At 46.9% G+C, this 15,258-nt stretch overlaps 1 protein-coding gene across 1 annotated transcript in view; it reads left to right on the plus strand.

Annotated features, from left to right (window-relative positions):
- myo1f (myosin IF) overlaps positions 1-15,258 on the plus strand; it is a 121,935-nt gene that overhangs the window by 21,684 nt on the left and 84,993 nt on the right. Inside the window, exon 2 of the mRNA XM_052037594.1 lies at positions 9,545-9,682. Within this exon, the coding sequence (XP_051893554.1) occupies positions 9,545-9,682 (138 nt within the window). The remainder of the gene's footprint in view (positions 1-9,544; positions 9,683-15,258) is intronic.

The raw sequence follows: 15,258 nt of genomic DNA on the forward strand, positions 1-15,258 counted from the left end.
CCCACATATCCCTCTAACTTAAATTCCTCCATATGCTTATCTAACAATCTCTTGAACTTGACCAACGTATCAGCCTCCATCACCACCCCAGGCAGCACATTCCATTCACCAACCACTCTCTAGGTGAAAAACCTCCCTCTGACATCACCCTTGAACTTCCCACCCAATACCTTAAAGCCATGTCCTCTTGTATTGAGCATTGGTGCCCTGGGAAAGAGGCGCTGGCTATCCACTCTATTTATTCCTCTCAATGTCTTGTATACCTCTATCATGTCTCCCCTCATCCTTCTCTCCAATGAGAACAACCCTAGCTCCTTTAGTCTCTCCTCATAATCCATACTCTCTAATCCAGGCAGCATCCTGGTAAATCTCCTCTGCACCCTTTCCAATGCCTCCACATCCTTCCTATAATGAGGCGACCAGAACTGGACACAGTACTCTAAGTGTGGCCTAACCAGAGTTTTGTAGAGCTGCATCATTACCTCGCGGCTCTTAAACTCAATCCCCTGATTTATGAAAGCTAACATCCCATAATCTTTCTTAACTATCCTATCCACCTGCAAGGCAACTTTCAGTGATCTGTGGATATGAACCCCCAGATCCCTCTGCTCCTCCACACTACCCAGAATCCTACCATTTACCTTGTACTCCGCCTTGGAGTTTGTCCTTCCAAAGTGTACCACCTCACACTTCTCTGGATTGAACTCCAGGACCAAGCTGGATAGATATTTAGCCACAAGAAAATTTTGGTCTTCTGGGGATCTGGCAGGAAAGAATCATCAGCACAACCTCCACCTTACTGAACAGCAGGACAGACAGTCTCGGGAGTCTGGCGTGGGGAATGTGAATGACATGGTCTACCCATTGTGGCCAAGTGAGAGCTATTAGGGCCTCGGTGTTGGGGATGTTAGCCTGGGATTGGACGCTGGAATGATAATTAAAGCAACGTCAATGTATTTGGAGGATTTTGTGGGGACAGTGTTGGTAGTGTGTTTCCATTGCCTTGAGGTGCCTGCTGTAAGTAAGTCCAAGTCACAGAGACGTGCAGGAGGGCAGGGGTCACTGCTTCTGGTAGACCATGAGTTTTGTGTCAGGTCTGAGGTCTGATCTTCAAATACCCTTTTCCTTAATTGACCACAGTTCTCATACATTGAAGGTGCTGGTAAGTTTCATGGTTGATGTCTGCCTTTGCTGAGACGTGCTCCTGAGACCTGGTCAGTAGTCCACGTGTTTGTAGGGTCTCACCGTGAACCGTCTCTGCTGTGGATTTCAATTGTAAGACCCACGGCTCTGGTGAAAGCATCGACGGTGGCTTGGACCTCAACCTCTGCGTGTGCACAAGCACAAGCATCATCTTCATCCTGTAGCTCTGTTGTGGGAAGGGACAGAGGGAATATGCTCAAAACCTCCATACGCAAATGCCGCATTCCCACTGACTCCTGGGAACCTCTGGCCAATGACCACTCGAGGTGGAGGAGGAGCATTCAGGATGGGATTGAGAGCGGTGAGCCTGTGCATCAGGACCATGCACCAGTTATGTGGAAGGAGTGCACCACCCCCAAACCACTCACCTGACCAAGGCAGCAGCCAGTTCCTGCCCCACCTGTGGACAAGGCTGCCTCATCATTCACCTCGGCACCTCAAATCTGAAGTGGAAGTAAATCCGTCTCGGTCCTAAGGGACTGTCTAAGAGAAGAAGGAAGAGCTGGCCACAGGAGCTCAGCGGCCCATTCTTGCTTCTAATTCTTCTGTTTTTAAATGGTACATAAAGTATCCAAGGAGATCATTAACGTTCAATCACCAGTACTTTCCACCTAATTAATCACCAGGCAGCACATAGTAGTGCAGATAGCTTGAGTGACAAAGGCAATGCCCAGTTACCGAGCCAAAAATGATAATTTAGCACGGAAGTAACTACTTTTGCTGCTGACCTCCTGCTGCACCCACTTAGCTCCAGCTCAAGAATTAGTTATTCCCAGGGGCCGACCTTTCCTGTGTACATCAACCAGCGTACTACTGAGAATGTGAGCAAGGTGCAGCGATCAGCCACAGGTAAACACACTAAGTAGATGTGGGTATAAAAAAACTCAATGAAATGAAGTAACAGAAACAATTTGGTAGCTGTAGAAGAAAAGAAATTGAATTCTCCACAATTACTCATTTCTCAGCCAGTCAAAGCCTCTGCACCATCCACAGCCTCAGTGAGATGTGAGGTTCACTGCTCAAAGAAGGCTACAACTGCAATGCTACCCCAGGGTCTCAGCACTGCAGATGTTGAAGTTTCCATCCTCATTTCCTTGGACTTAAAGCACACTCCCTTCACCAGTCGTGTGGCACAGATTCCCATCTTCATTGTGCTATCCACACAGTAATTCCTTGACTTGAGACTTCCAGTACCAAGGAGGGGCCAAGATCAACATGTCCTTGGGAATCCTATCACCTTCAGACCACTCTCCACACTGACTTGGATTCATTCTTCCAGGGTCACTGGAGAAATCCTCACAATTTCCTACCAAGTATCATTGTGCAGAGATCATTACCACCAGGACAGCTGCTTCAACAGATTCTCCTGGCAACAAGGGCTTAGCAATGATACGTCACCAGCAAAGCAGCACACTAACTTGGTTGAAATAGAAAGCAGTGAGTGAGAGCCGTCTGCATGGAACTGAAACAACATGTTAAGCAAAAAGCACGCAAGTAAGCAATAGTTACATACTGTATAACAATACCTGTAAACTTTAAAATATAACAGTATAAGTTGTGCTAATAGTTTAAACCAAAAGATTTATCAAATAAAAAACCCTTTAGAATGGAAACAATTGAAATTAGAGAGAGTGCTATTTACAGCTGCAGGACATTTAGAGTTTAAACTTGGTTCTTTTCCTCATGTCCACCCCACCCAAAAACCGTAAATCATCCTCTGTGCTCGGTGAGGACGATCTGCCTCTGCCCAGAGTCCAGCAACAGTCAAACATAAACCCTGCTTCTGTCCTTTGGATTACTTGTACCTGGGGAATCTCCTTAACTTCAGGACCTAGGTTAAATAGTTGACAGACTACTAAGCAAGCTCATGGAGCAGCCCAAGGGACAGAGGGTGAATATGCTGCAGATAATACTGGTCCACATCAAATAAACAGACTGGTGTAAGTCCTACAGCAACCTGGATCTGGACCGAAGTTCACCAAGTAGCAGTGACCTTGCGAGCCGGTTCACTGCTCACCTTCCATGGAGACACTTGGCTATGGTTCTCTTTGTTGGCTTCCAGACTGTTGAGGTGAAACACATCAAGCTGTCCAAAACTTTCACAGATTGAACAACAGATATTAGAAACATCTTTCCTGAATTCAAATAGAGTTGGCAGCCATTTACTTAAAACTGACCCAACTGAAGTGAATGGTGTTGAACCAAATTGAATGGTTTCCATTCCAAACAATACTAATGAACTGTGAGAATGTCCATCTAATAACCACATAACATTTTCTCATTGTCCACCAGCTTCAACAATGAGAAACAATGATGCATCAATTTATTACTTGGGGCTGTAATTTAAGAAATTCGCTTCAGGAATTGAAAAAAAACAAGATGCTGGAGGAACTCAGCAGGCCAGGCAGCATCTGTGGAGAAAAACAGGCGGTCAACGTTTCGGGTCAGGACCCTTTGACCATCTGCTTTTTTCCACGGATGCTGCCTGGCCTGCTGAGTTCCTCCAGCATTGTGTTGTTTTTTCACCTGTATTCCAGCATCTGCGGACCTTTGTTTCTCTGGCTTCAGAAATTCATGTTTCTGAAGCAAGAATAGACACATGCTGGAACACCGGGTATCGCTCAGTAGAGGCAGTTGTCAGTGAATCTGGATATTAATGGTTCATTGGCTCCCATGTGTGTTCTGGTCTCACGATGCTTTAATTTTCTCTTGATGTATTCATTTTTGGGATCAGCAGGACCAGCATTTATTGCCCATTCCTAACTCCCTTGAGAAGGTGGGGTTAAACCACCTTCCTGAACCACTGCAGTAGATCTGGTGAAGGTGCTTCCACAGTGCTGTAGGGAGGGAGATCCAGGATTTAGACCCAGTGACCACGAAGAAACAGTGATATAATTCCACATCAGGGTGGTGTGTGACTCGGAGGAGAACCTGTAAGTTGTGGTGTTCCTATATGACTGCTGCCCTTGTTCCTTCTGGTAGCTGAGGCTGCAGGTTTTGGAGATGCTGTCAGAGAGGCCTGGGCAAGGAACTGCAGCGCCTTTTGTAGATGGTGCACACTGCGGCCACTGTGTGCTGGTGGTGGAGGCCGTGAATGTTTAGGAAAGTTGATTGGGTACCAATCTAGTAAGCTGCTTTACCCCAATAAATGTAGACACATGAGACTGCAAATAATGGAACCTGGGGCAACACACAAAAAGCTGGAGGAACTCAGTGGGTCAGGCAGCATCTATGGAGGGAAATGGGCAGTTGACATTTTGGGTCAAGGCCCTTCATCTGGACTGGACAAGCAGAGGGATCCATTTCCCTCCATAGATGCTGCCTGACTCGCTGGGTTCCTCCAGCTTTTTGTGTATTGCCCCAAATAAATGTGGCTTCTTCAGAATTATTGGAACTGGACTCATCCAGAGACATGGAGAGGATTTCATCGCACTCCTGACTTAGGCCTTGTATGTAGTGGACAGGCTTTGGGTATCAGGAGGTGAGTTACTCTCTGCAGGATACCCAGCCTCTGACCTGCTCTTGTAGCCGCAGTGCTTATGTGGCTGGTCCAACTGAGTTTTTGGTTAATAGCAAACCCCAGGATGTTAAGGATAGCAATGCCATTGGTTAGACTTTGCCTTTTTGAAGATGATGATCATCTGGCATGTTTGTGGTTACTTTAATGAACAAAAACCGTGTAACTTGTCATCGTCGAACTTTATTATTAACTGAACAGGATTAAGTTTACAATTTTCATTCTGAATATTATATAGACGTGTCTGGAAGGAAACAGTTCATTATTTGTGTGCAGAATAATCATCCATTTAGTCTGACTCTCTTGACCTTTCATTGGTATCCTGAAAATTTTCCCCTTTAATTATTCATTCAGTTCGGCTTTAAAAGAAGTTCTCATTCACCAAGCGCTGTCCTTACATGACAGATCTAAAATCATAAAAGAATGTTCCAAAATTAAAAGATTACTGTTCTGAATTCACTGCAACTACAGTTGTATTAATACCTCAAAAAAAGTACAATATACAAATTAAGTTATCCATTAAGTGCATTGAAAGTGAAGCAAGCAAAGCAACAAAAAATAGCCTTTGTGAAATTCTCCAGCACAGCTTGTTAAACACTGTAAGTGTACAAGCTTTTGTGACTGATCTTTATCTATTGGTGATTCACAGCTTGTGGTCAGTTGGCCGTTTATTGTGCTCCAATACTTGTCATCTGGTTTTGTCAGTACAACTTAGTTCTGAAAATATTTAGTCACTTCTTGGATCATCTTCTGTTTAATGTGTTGATTGGTGAAGTTGTCAATTGAATGTACCATCCTCACAGGTACTTTCAGTTAGAATCATTCTTGAAACATTTATGGGTTAACCAGTGGATTCAGATGCACAAAATTAGCCACAGAACAAAGGGCAATAACATTCAGATAAATTGAAGTGGCTTGACTACCATTTACCTGAGCTGCAGATCAGAATGGTGACATTGAATATTTCTTCTCATTCTTATATGGAAAAGTTACCTACTTATGTTCACTCACTTATCCTTAACTTCATTGTTAAATTGTGATGGTCGTTGCTGTGGTGCAGACTCTGTTCCTCCCCCTTTCACCTTAGGCTGACGCTCTTCTCTCTGCCTCTCCTCGCTGGGTCTTCACCCTCTCTGCTTCGTCTCTCTTCAGTTCGGCCCCACTCCTTTTAGACATGAGGGAAGAAAGGATTTACTCGGCATGCAGTTGGGATCTGGGATAAGCTGCCTGAGGAGATGGGAGGCGGAGAGATGGGGTTCGAGTGTGACCTGAGGTGGCCGTCACTGCCTGGTATCCAGGAAGGTGTCCAGATGGAGACCGTGGGTGTTCACAGAGGGTGACTTTGGACCCATTTGGTGCATTTGGACAGGTGCTTGGATGGGAAAGGAATAGAGGGGTATGGACCAAATGTGGGAAAATGGGATCAGTGCAGGTAGGCATCATGGTCAGCATGGATGAGCTGAACTGAAGGGCCCCTTTCTGAGCAATGTAACGCTATGATTCTACATAAGCCGGCTGTGAAAGCATCAACAGGCATGTGAAGAGAAGAGAGAGTCACAGAGTTGTACAGCAGGGGAAAAGGCCCTTCGGCCCACTTGTGTCCATGCTGACCAAGATGTATATTCAAGCTAATCCCATTTCCCAGCACTTGGCCCATATCCCTCTAAACTCTTTAAATTAAAGCACATGGGATTGGGGCTAATGTACTGTCATGGATAGAGAGCAGGTTGGCAGGAAATGTATCGGAATAAATGGTTCTTTTCCAAATGATAGACAGTGACCAGTGGGTTACCATGGAGACCAGTGGGTTACCGAGGGGATCAGTGACCAGTGGGTTACCATGGAGATCAGTGCTGGGATCCCAGCTCTTCACAATATATTAATGACTTGGATATGGGAATAAATTGTAATATCTCCAAATCTGTGGATGGCACAAAGCTGGTTGGGGTGAAGAAGAGTCTTCAGCTTGAAGCATTAACCCAGGTTCTGTTCCCACAGACGCTGCCTGACCTGTTGAACATTTCCAGCATTTACTGTTTTATTTCAGATTTCCAACGTCTGCAGTTTGTTTAGATTTTTTTGCAAAGCCAGGCTCCAGTGTCAGCTGTGGGGGCAGCCGGTGCGGAGAGGCTCCAGTGTCAGCTGTGGGGGCATCCGGTGCGGAGAGGCTCCAGTGTCAGCTGTGGGGGCAGCCGGTGCGGAGAGGCTCCAGTGTGACTCGGGCTGAGGGCTGATGCAGAAATAATGTGGATAGTTGTGAGATTATCCACACTGCTGTCAAAGGCAGAGAGGCAGAGTATGATTTAAATGGTGATGGACTGAGAAGTGTTGATTAACCGAAGGAGCAGGGTGTCCTTGTAGACCAGACACCGAGAGCAAGTACTGTATACAGGAGCAGCAAGCTTTCCGTTTTCATTGCAAGAGGATTTGAGTGCAGGAGCAAGGGTTGGTGCCACAATGAGACTGCAACAGCAGTACTGTGTGCTGATTTGCTTTCCTTACCTGAGAAGGGATGTAGTTGCCACAGAGGGAGTGAACCAGTGACTGATTCACGGGATGGCAGGACTACCGTTTGGGTCATTTGGGCACCTCACTGAGGGGGAACCTCACTGAAAACATGAAACCCCATGCAGGGCAGCACAGCCGGCATGTGGGAATGATGTTCCTGGTGGAGGGGAGATCCAGAAACAAACAAACAAGTGAGGAAGGGAAACTTCTCCCAGAGGTGGTGGACCCCTGGAGTTCTCCCCCACAGATGGCAGTGCAGGACAAGTCAGTAAACACTTTCAAGAAGACGTGGATAGAGTTCTAATGGCTAAAGAGATGATGGAGAAAACCGGATCAGAGGGCTGAGTCTGGAGTCAGTCATGGTGGAGCAGTCTAGAAGAGCAGTATGTTTACTGGAGCCCCCTCCCACCCCCCATCCTCCTTGACCTGTGTTCTAGCAGGACTTCCAATGCAAATGGAATTTACTTGTGCATGCCAGCCTTCTCTGGAAGGCTTCCCCACCAGACAAATCCTGTGACGTCTCCCTCATGAATGCCTCCTGGGCACCCGGCCATGATGTGCTGTCTTTGGCCAAGGAAATGACAGCTGGGTGACCTCAGCTGCCGTAGTGAGAGCCTCTGCTTGTTTACTAAGCCAACATCTCTGCCGTCTGGTGAGTTACTCTGTGTCAGCGCCTGACCTGGTTGGAACTCAGGATGTGACCGACAAAAAGCCAAGTGTAGGGTTGTAGTGAGGGAGAGGTGCACACACTGACACCAGCTGTGGTCTGTAAACCCAAAGAGATTGCAGGATGAAAGGATGTGGATTGTGAGAAAGGGTTTTAGATTTGAGCATTCAGTCATTGACACTGTCTAAGCCCACCTCTGGTGCACATTCTGGAATGGGAAGTGTTCTCCAGGCTGGGGGGAGAGTCAATGTGGACACCTTGTCCTGGAAGGGATGGAGTGTGTCAAGAGCATTTTGTGGTGAGAAGGCAGTGACGTACTGAGGTTGTTGGATGTGGGTTCGTGGAGCAGTGACAAGGTGTGGCATGTTGAAGGTAAGGTCCCACACCCAATGGGTGCCGGGTGAACACCGGGAGGGTGAGGTGCAGTGGCTGAGGCTTCAGTGAGTTGGAGGTTTGTCACAGAGGATGCACTGCACTTCACCGTGGCTGCAGAGTCATTGAACGGTTTGTCCTGATGTCTCCAGGCTCTTGATGCTGCATCTGTACATGCACCAGCCTCCAGCCCGTGTTGTTTCAGCGTGTGACTGAAGAGAGGACATCCCAGATCCTCTGCCCCAAATTGACCAAGGCCACCAGTCCTGTGGAGCGCGGCAGTATAGGAAGCCCTCTGTTGTGTGGATATAAGGCAAACTTGTGACACAATTTGCAGAAAGATTGGGGTCTTAACCCCTAAGCTGCATTTATCACTTAATCAGCGTCAATAAACGCAGTCTACAGCAGACTCTGGTTGGTGCCAACCTGCAGAATTGGGAAAGACTTCAAACATGTAACCTTGTCCTGTGCCCAGCTTTGCAATGAGTGCAGGGTAGAGTCACCAATCAGTTTCTCTTGGGGGTCACCACCCACAGCTCGCGTCTCCGGCCAATGGTGATGTACGTCACTGACACCATTTATTTGGTCTTTTTTACTGTCAACCAGAAATGTGTGTCTTTACTGTTAAGGGAATGAGATAATAGAAGTTGCTATTGTTAGAACTTGCTGCACACCAAGTTTTGCACAGTAAAAGTCGTCATTGAATACAAAGTGCTTTGGAACATCCTGAAAGGGTGAAAGCTACTAAATAAATACAAGATTTCTTTCTTTCCATTTTCTCTTGGTGTTGTGCTTTAGTGTAGAGCCCAGTTTTGCAAGGACTCTGTTCTACTCTTCTCTCTGTCACCGACTAATTTGTAATGCTCGTTCCAATGACAATCCCCTCAGTAAATCTAGGAGTGAATCATGGAGACACTCCGCTCGGTTGTTCCAAACCAAAGCACCTACATCAGGTAGCTGAGCCGTTCCTGACAGTTCTACGAAATAAGTAATGTAACCTCACCCAACTCCAAATGGCAGATGGTACATAGATATGGTAATTGTTTTATTATTGTCACATGTACCAAGATGCAGTGAAAAGCTTTCGTTTGCATGTCATCCAGACAGATCATTCCGTACATGAGTACATTGAGGTAGTACCAAAGGAAAAGAAACAATGCAGAATTGAGTATAATATGTGTGTCTATGTGTGTTTCATGTAAATTATATTCACACTGGTAAATATAAAGATATCCTGTTTGGCAACATTTAAACTTCACACTTACTCTTTTGTGCAGGGGAGTAAGGAGAGGTATCACTGGCAAAGTCACAATGTCAAACAGAGTGGAGTGGATGACATGGTTCTTCTGTCGAAAATCACTGAGGACGCGATTGTGGAAAATCTTAAGAAACGCTACCTGGACGACTATATTTTTGTATCCTTTTGGTTAAGTAGAACAATGAAAACACAGGCAGTGCCACTACAAACTTTCTACAGCTGCGTGCGGTTGTGTGAAGGTTGTCAAAGATGTGGCAGAAATAGTTCAATGTATGATGTGATTAAAATAGTAAGCATTAAAATTTGTCAGTAACACGAAGTAAAGGAAAGCCCAAACACGAGAACGATGGAACTTGAGAATTAGGAGCAGGAGTATCAGACTTCTGGCCCTTCAGTCCTGTTCCCATGTGGCCATCAGGCAGAACGCAAGGTGCAAGATCATCTCAGGTAGGCAGGTGCTGCAGGGACGTCTGGGCAACCTGGTACATTGGTTTTTAAAGTTAAGAACATCCGTGACAAGTTGAAAAGTTACATCATAAGGCAAATAAAATCCTTGGCATTATGTAATCCTTGGAAGCATCGTGATATAGAGATAAAGAGCACAAAACAAGAATGCTCAATCTTTATAAATATCACAAGCTTGTGGATCAGTAGGATATTAGAGAAAGAAAAAGTCAAAAATTTTGGAGGGATTTGAAAACTGGGAATTGAGGTTTTGGAGCTGGGACATGGGATGATTTGAACGGCTTTTTCAAAGAGCCAGCATAGGTAAGATGGGCTGAATGGTCTCCTTTTGTGCTGTAACATTCTCAGAGGCTACATTAGATTGCACCAGGAACGGATGTGTGAACTGTGGTGTGCTTCACCCATCGACTGTGATGTAAACAGAAATGTAAACTTCATCCCCTCTGCTCAGTGTGATCCATGTCAGCCACAGGCCGGTATCACAGGCGGCCGACACTCGATAGAGTTAGGTTCCACCTCTGAAGGGAGCTGGGGAGGGCCCTTGCTGTTATTGAACAGGTGAACATAACCAGGAAATGGTGGCTCCAAGTTTCCAGACACTGGTTGGAGACCAAGTTGGGGCAGGTGTGAAGTGGAAGAGAATCAGCAGAGGATCAGGCAACCCACCAGGCACGCACTCAGAAGGCTGTTGAAACCCAGAGACAAGGACGGCATGATTGCCTTCATCGGTTAGGGCACTGAGTACAAGAGCTGGGTCCTCATGTTCCAGCTGTACAAGACGTTGGTGAGAACGCACCTGGAATATTGTGTGATTTCCAGTTGCCATACTTTAGGAAGGATGTAATCAGGCTGGAGAGGGGGCAGAAAAGACTCCCAAGGATGTTACCGGGACGGAGGGCTTGAGTTACAAGGAGAGACTGGATAGGCTGGGTCTGTTTTCTCTGGAGCGAAGGAGGCTGAGAGGTTTATAAAATCATGAGGGTCATAGATAAGGTGGATGGTCTCAGGGTAGGGGAGTCTATAACTGGAGGGTATGGGTTTAAGGTGAGAGGGGAAAGATTTAAAGGGGACCTGAGGGGCAAGTTTTTCACACACAGGGTGGTGAGTGTGTGGATCGAGCTGCCTGAGGAAGTGAGAGACAGGTACAATTGCAACATTTAAAGGACATTTGGACAGGTACATGGATAAGAAAGGTTTAAAGGGATATGGGCCAAATGCAGCAAATGGGACTGGCTCAGGAAGGTGCCATGGTCGACGTGGACAAGTTGAGTGGAAGGGCCTGTTTCCGTGCTGTGTCACTCTGTGACTCTGGAGTGCTGCAAAATTTAATGATCTCAAACAAGTGCTCAAGGATAGTGCAGCATCTTCAAATCTGTGCCTTACCTATTGAAGGACCGGCCTCAGACTGATCTTAGTTCTCCACACCACTCACCCTCCGCCAACGTCCCCGCACTGCTCACCTACCATACTCCCGGACTCCCCGCCATAATGCAGCAATGTTGTCCAATGTCACAACTTCCACTGCAGCAGCCGCAGCCACAGGTGTTGCAGTGGAAGCTGTGAGTGGTGATGTGCTGGTGCTGCTCACCTTGTGCGCAGGGACTTGCAGCATTGCACGGCGTCCAGCGCTCTGTGCCCAGGATACAGGGAGCAGGACAATGGACACATGGAGCGCCAACCTGCTGCCCTTCACCAGAGCACAGCAGAGATCCTACCATCACCCCCACTGCCCCGCAGCCTCCAGGCATGGGGTCCACACCGAGGTGCTGCAGCTCACATCCAGGCTTCTCGGACCCGGGTGGCAGGACGTGTGTCTCAAGGCTACCTCCACTGGAGTTCCTCAGTCTTCCTCCAGCTGTGCTGTGTCACTGAGGTAGGGCTGCACTGGGACAGGTGCTACAGGAATGCACAGGGACAATTGTTTGACTGTTGTATGTGATTTACAGTTTATTTCAGCATGGGTTTAAGTTTGAATTGGAATTGACTAATTATTATTGTCACTTGTATCAAGGTACAGTGAAAACCTTGCCTTGCATACTGTTCATCCAGATGAATTCATTACGCAGTGCATCAAGGTTGTACAAGGTAAAACAATACAGAATGCGGAGTAAAGTGTCACAGTTACAGAGAAAGTGCAGTGCAGGTAGACAATAAGGTGCAAGGTCATAACGAGGTAGATTGTGAGGTCAAGAGCCCATCTTATCGTACTAGGGAACCGTTCAATAGTCTTATAACAGTGGGATAGAAGCTGTCCTTGAGCCTGGTGGTTTGTGCTTTCAGGCTTTTGTATCTTCTACCTGATGGGAGGAGGGAGAAGAGGGAATGTACGGGGTGGGAGGGGTCTTTGATTATGCTGGCTGCTTTACCAAGGCAGCGAGGAGTGTAGACAGAGTCCATGGAGGGGAGACTGGTTTCCGTGATGTACTGAGCTGTGTCCACGACTCTCTGCAGTTTCTTGCGGTCCCGGGCAGAGCAGTTGCCATACTGAGCCGTGATGCATCCAGATAGGATGCTTTCTGTGGTGCATTGATGAAAAATTGGTGAGTGTCAAAAGGGAACATGCCAGATTTCTTTGGCCACCTGAAGTAGAGGCACTGGTGAGCTTTCTTGGCCGTGGTGTCTATGTGGTCGGACCAGGACAGGCTATTGGTGATGTTCACTCCTGGGAACTTGAAGCTCTCAATCCTCTCGACCTCAGCACCGTTGATGCAGACAGGTGCATGTACACCACCCCCTTTCCTGAAGTCAATGACCAGCTCGTTTGTTTTGCTGACATTGAGGTAGAGGACACCATGTCACTAGTCACTCCTTCCTGTATGTTGACTCATTGTTATCTGAGATTCAGCCCACTACAGTGGTGTCATCTGCAAACTTGTAGATGGAGTTAGAGCAGAATCTGGCCACACAGTTATGAGTGTATAGGGAGTAGAGTAGAGAGCTGAGGACTTGGGGAAGTTGGGCTGTTGGTGCCTTGGAGTTACTGCTGCCACACACGCTGAGCTGGTCACACATGCCCGGGTAGATTGGGGCTGCCTCTGCCCCATCCCTGTCTGCCTCTGCCACATCCCCGTCTCCCTCTGCCGCATCCCTGTCTCCCTCTCTGCTCTGCTGATCCCCCTGCAGTTTGGGTGGTGCAGATTTCTCCTCCCGATGGTGGGGAGACCCCAGGACCTGAGCCCAGACTGGTGTGTCCTCTGACACCAGGCAGCTGTCCCAGCCCTGCTCCAACAGCCCAGTGTGGGGCACAGCTCTCACCATATCAGGTGTGCTCAGCTCCCCCACCGAACAGCCCTTAGTGCCCAGCAGACACGGTGTGATTTACTGCAGCGGTTCAAGTTGGCACAGAATAAAGGCCTTCATTGCCAGGGTACCAGGCACCAACCTGGAAGCTTCACTGCCTGCAGTCACACATTGGCTGATCGTTCACTTTGTCCCTCCTCTTCTGGGTAGGCCAGGGTTCACGCGTGATGCCCCCAAGGTGATGTGTATGGTCAGTGACATCACCCACCTCAGCTGGCCGGTAACACTGGACAGCTTCTCCATCTGCTGGAGTTAACTCTCTGTAATAATCAGCTCAGTCTTGTGATCCGTGTCCTTGATGTGGAAATCAAATCCTAGTCACCAGGGTCTCAGGGCAGAGGTGCCAGCTGAGTTCCTCCACTACACGATTCAATCTGTAAATTGTCACGGACAAGATGTAAGGAGTTAAATGGCTCTGGTACCATGTAACCCATAGGGAAACGACAGTGATGTGACTTAGAACATAGCACAGCACAGCACAGGAACAGGCCCTTTGGCCCACCATGTCTGTGCTGACAATGATGCCAATCTAAGCTAATCCCTGCTGCCTGTTCATGGTCTGTATCCCTCCATTCCCTGCCTGTTCTAAATGCCTTTTAAATGTTGCTATCAGATCTGCTTCCACCCCCTCCCCTGGCAGCCCGTTCCAGGCACCCACCACCCTGTGTTTAAAGTCTTGCATTGTAAATCTCCTTTAAACCTTACCCCTCTCACCTTATATGTATGCCCTCTAGTATTTGACGTTTCCACCCTGGGATGAGGGCTGTCTACCCTATCTATGCCTCTCATAATTTAATAAACCTGTCAGGTCGCCCCTCAGCTTCCGACACTTCACCGAAGATGATCCCAGTTTGTCCAACCTTACCTTGTGGAGTCAGTGGCTTTCTGGAGCTTTACGTTTGCAGCTATGTAGAATCTTAAAATCGATCAGCACAGAAGGAAGCCTCTTGACATATCAGGACACAAAGAGCTCCTCACAAATACACTATCGAACAGTCGTGGTCAAATAAAATCAGAATCAGGTTTATTATCACTGACATATGTCATGAACTTTGTTGTTTTGCAGCAGCAGTACAGTGCAAGACATAAAGACATAAAAATTACTATAAGTTACAAAAATAAATAAATAGTGCAAAAGAGGAATAATGAGGTGGTGTTCATGGGTTCATGGACCGTTCAGAAATCTGATGACGGAGGGGAAGAAGCTGTTCCTGAAACGTTGAGTGTGGGTCCTCAGGTTCCTGTACCTCCTCCCCGATGGTAGGAACAAGAAGGGGGCATGTCCCGGGTGGTGAGGATCCTTAATGATGGATGCTGCCTTCTCAAGGCACCGCCTCCTGAAGATGTCCTTGATGGTGGGGAGGGTTGTGCCCGTGATGGAGCTGGCTGAGTCTACAACCCTCTGCAGCGTCTTCCAATCCTGCACATTGGAGACTCCATACCAGGCGGTGATGTGACCAAATAATCATGTGGTTGGGGATTAGTTCACAGTTTATCCAATCAAATTACTTGGCTCATAAACCAAAGATGGCTATATTTTTTCAAAAGGCTGTGTCATTTTTCGTGAAAGCTTCATGACTAGTTTTACCACAGCTGAGAAATAAACTAATCCGTAAACAGAAGAATATTTGTACATTAGAAGTGTGATGGTGATCTACATTCATATGGCCATCTACACTTTGCAACATTAAAACTGGTCATTTGTATTTAGAAACCCTCTCCATCCCCAGATGTTCCTGTTTTTTTACAACTATCCAGATGTCCACCATGACTCATGAAAATTGGTTCTGCAAATTACAGGAAGTCCTAACTATGAAACAAGAACTAACCTTGATCAAAGGAATGGCTAAACTGCAAAGTACTTAAGCAAAGCAATATATAATCAGAGCATGGCTTGTTACTTATAATTTTCACTTCCAATCATTATTTATTTGCCCTCTTGCCTTCCAGTGTTCAGAGTTTCAGTTC

Source organism: Pristis pectinata, chromosome 24 (assembly GCF_009764475.1).
Source record: "Pristis pectinata isolate sPriPec2 chromosome 24, sPriPec2.1.pri, whole genome shotgun sequence".
NCBI lineage: Eukaryota > Metazoa > Chordata > Chondrichthyes > Rhinopristiformes > Pristidae > Pristis > Pristis pectinata.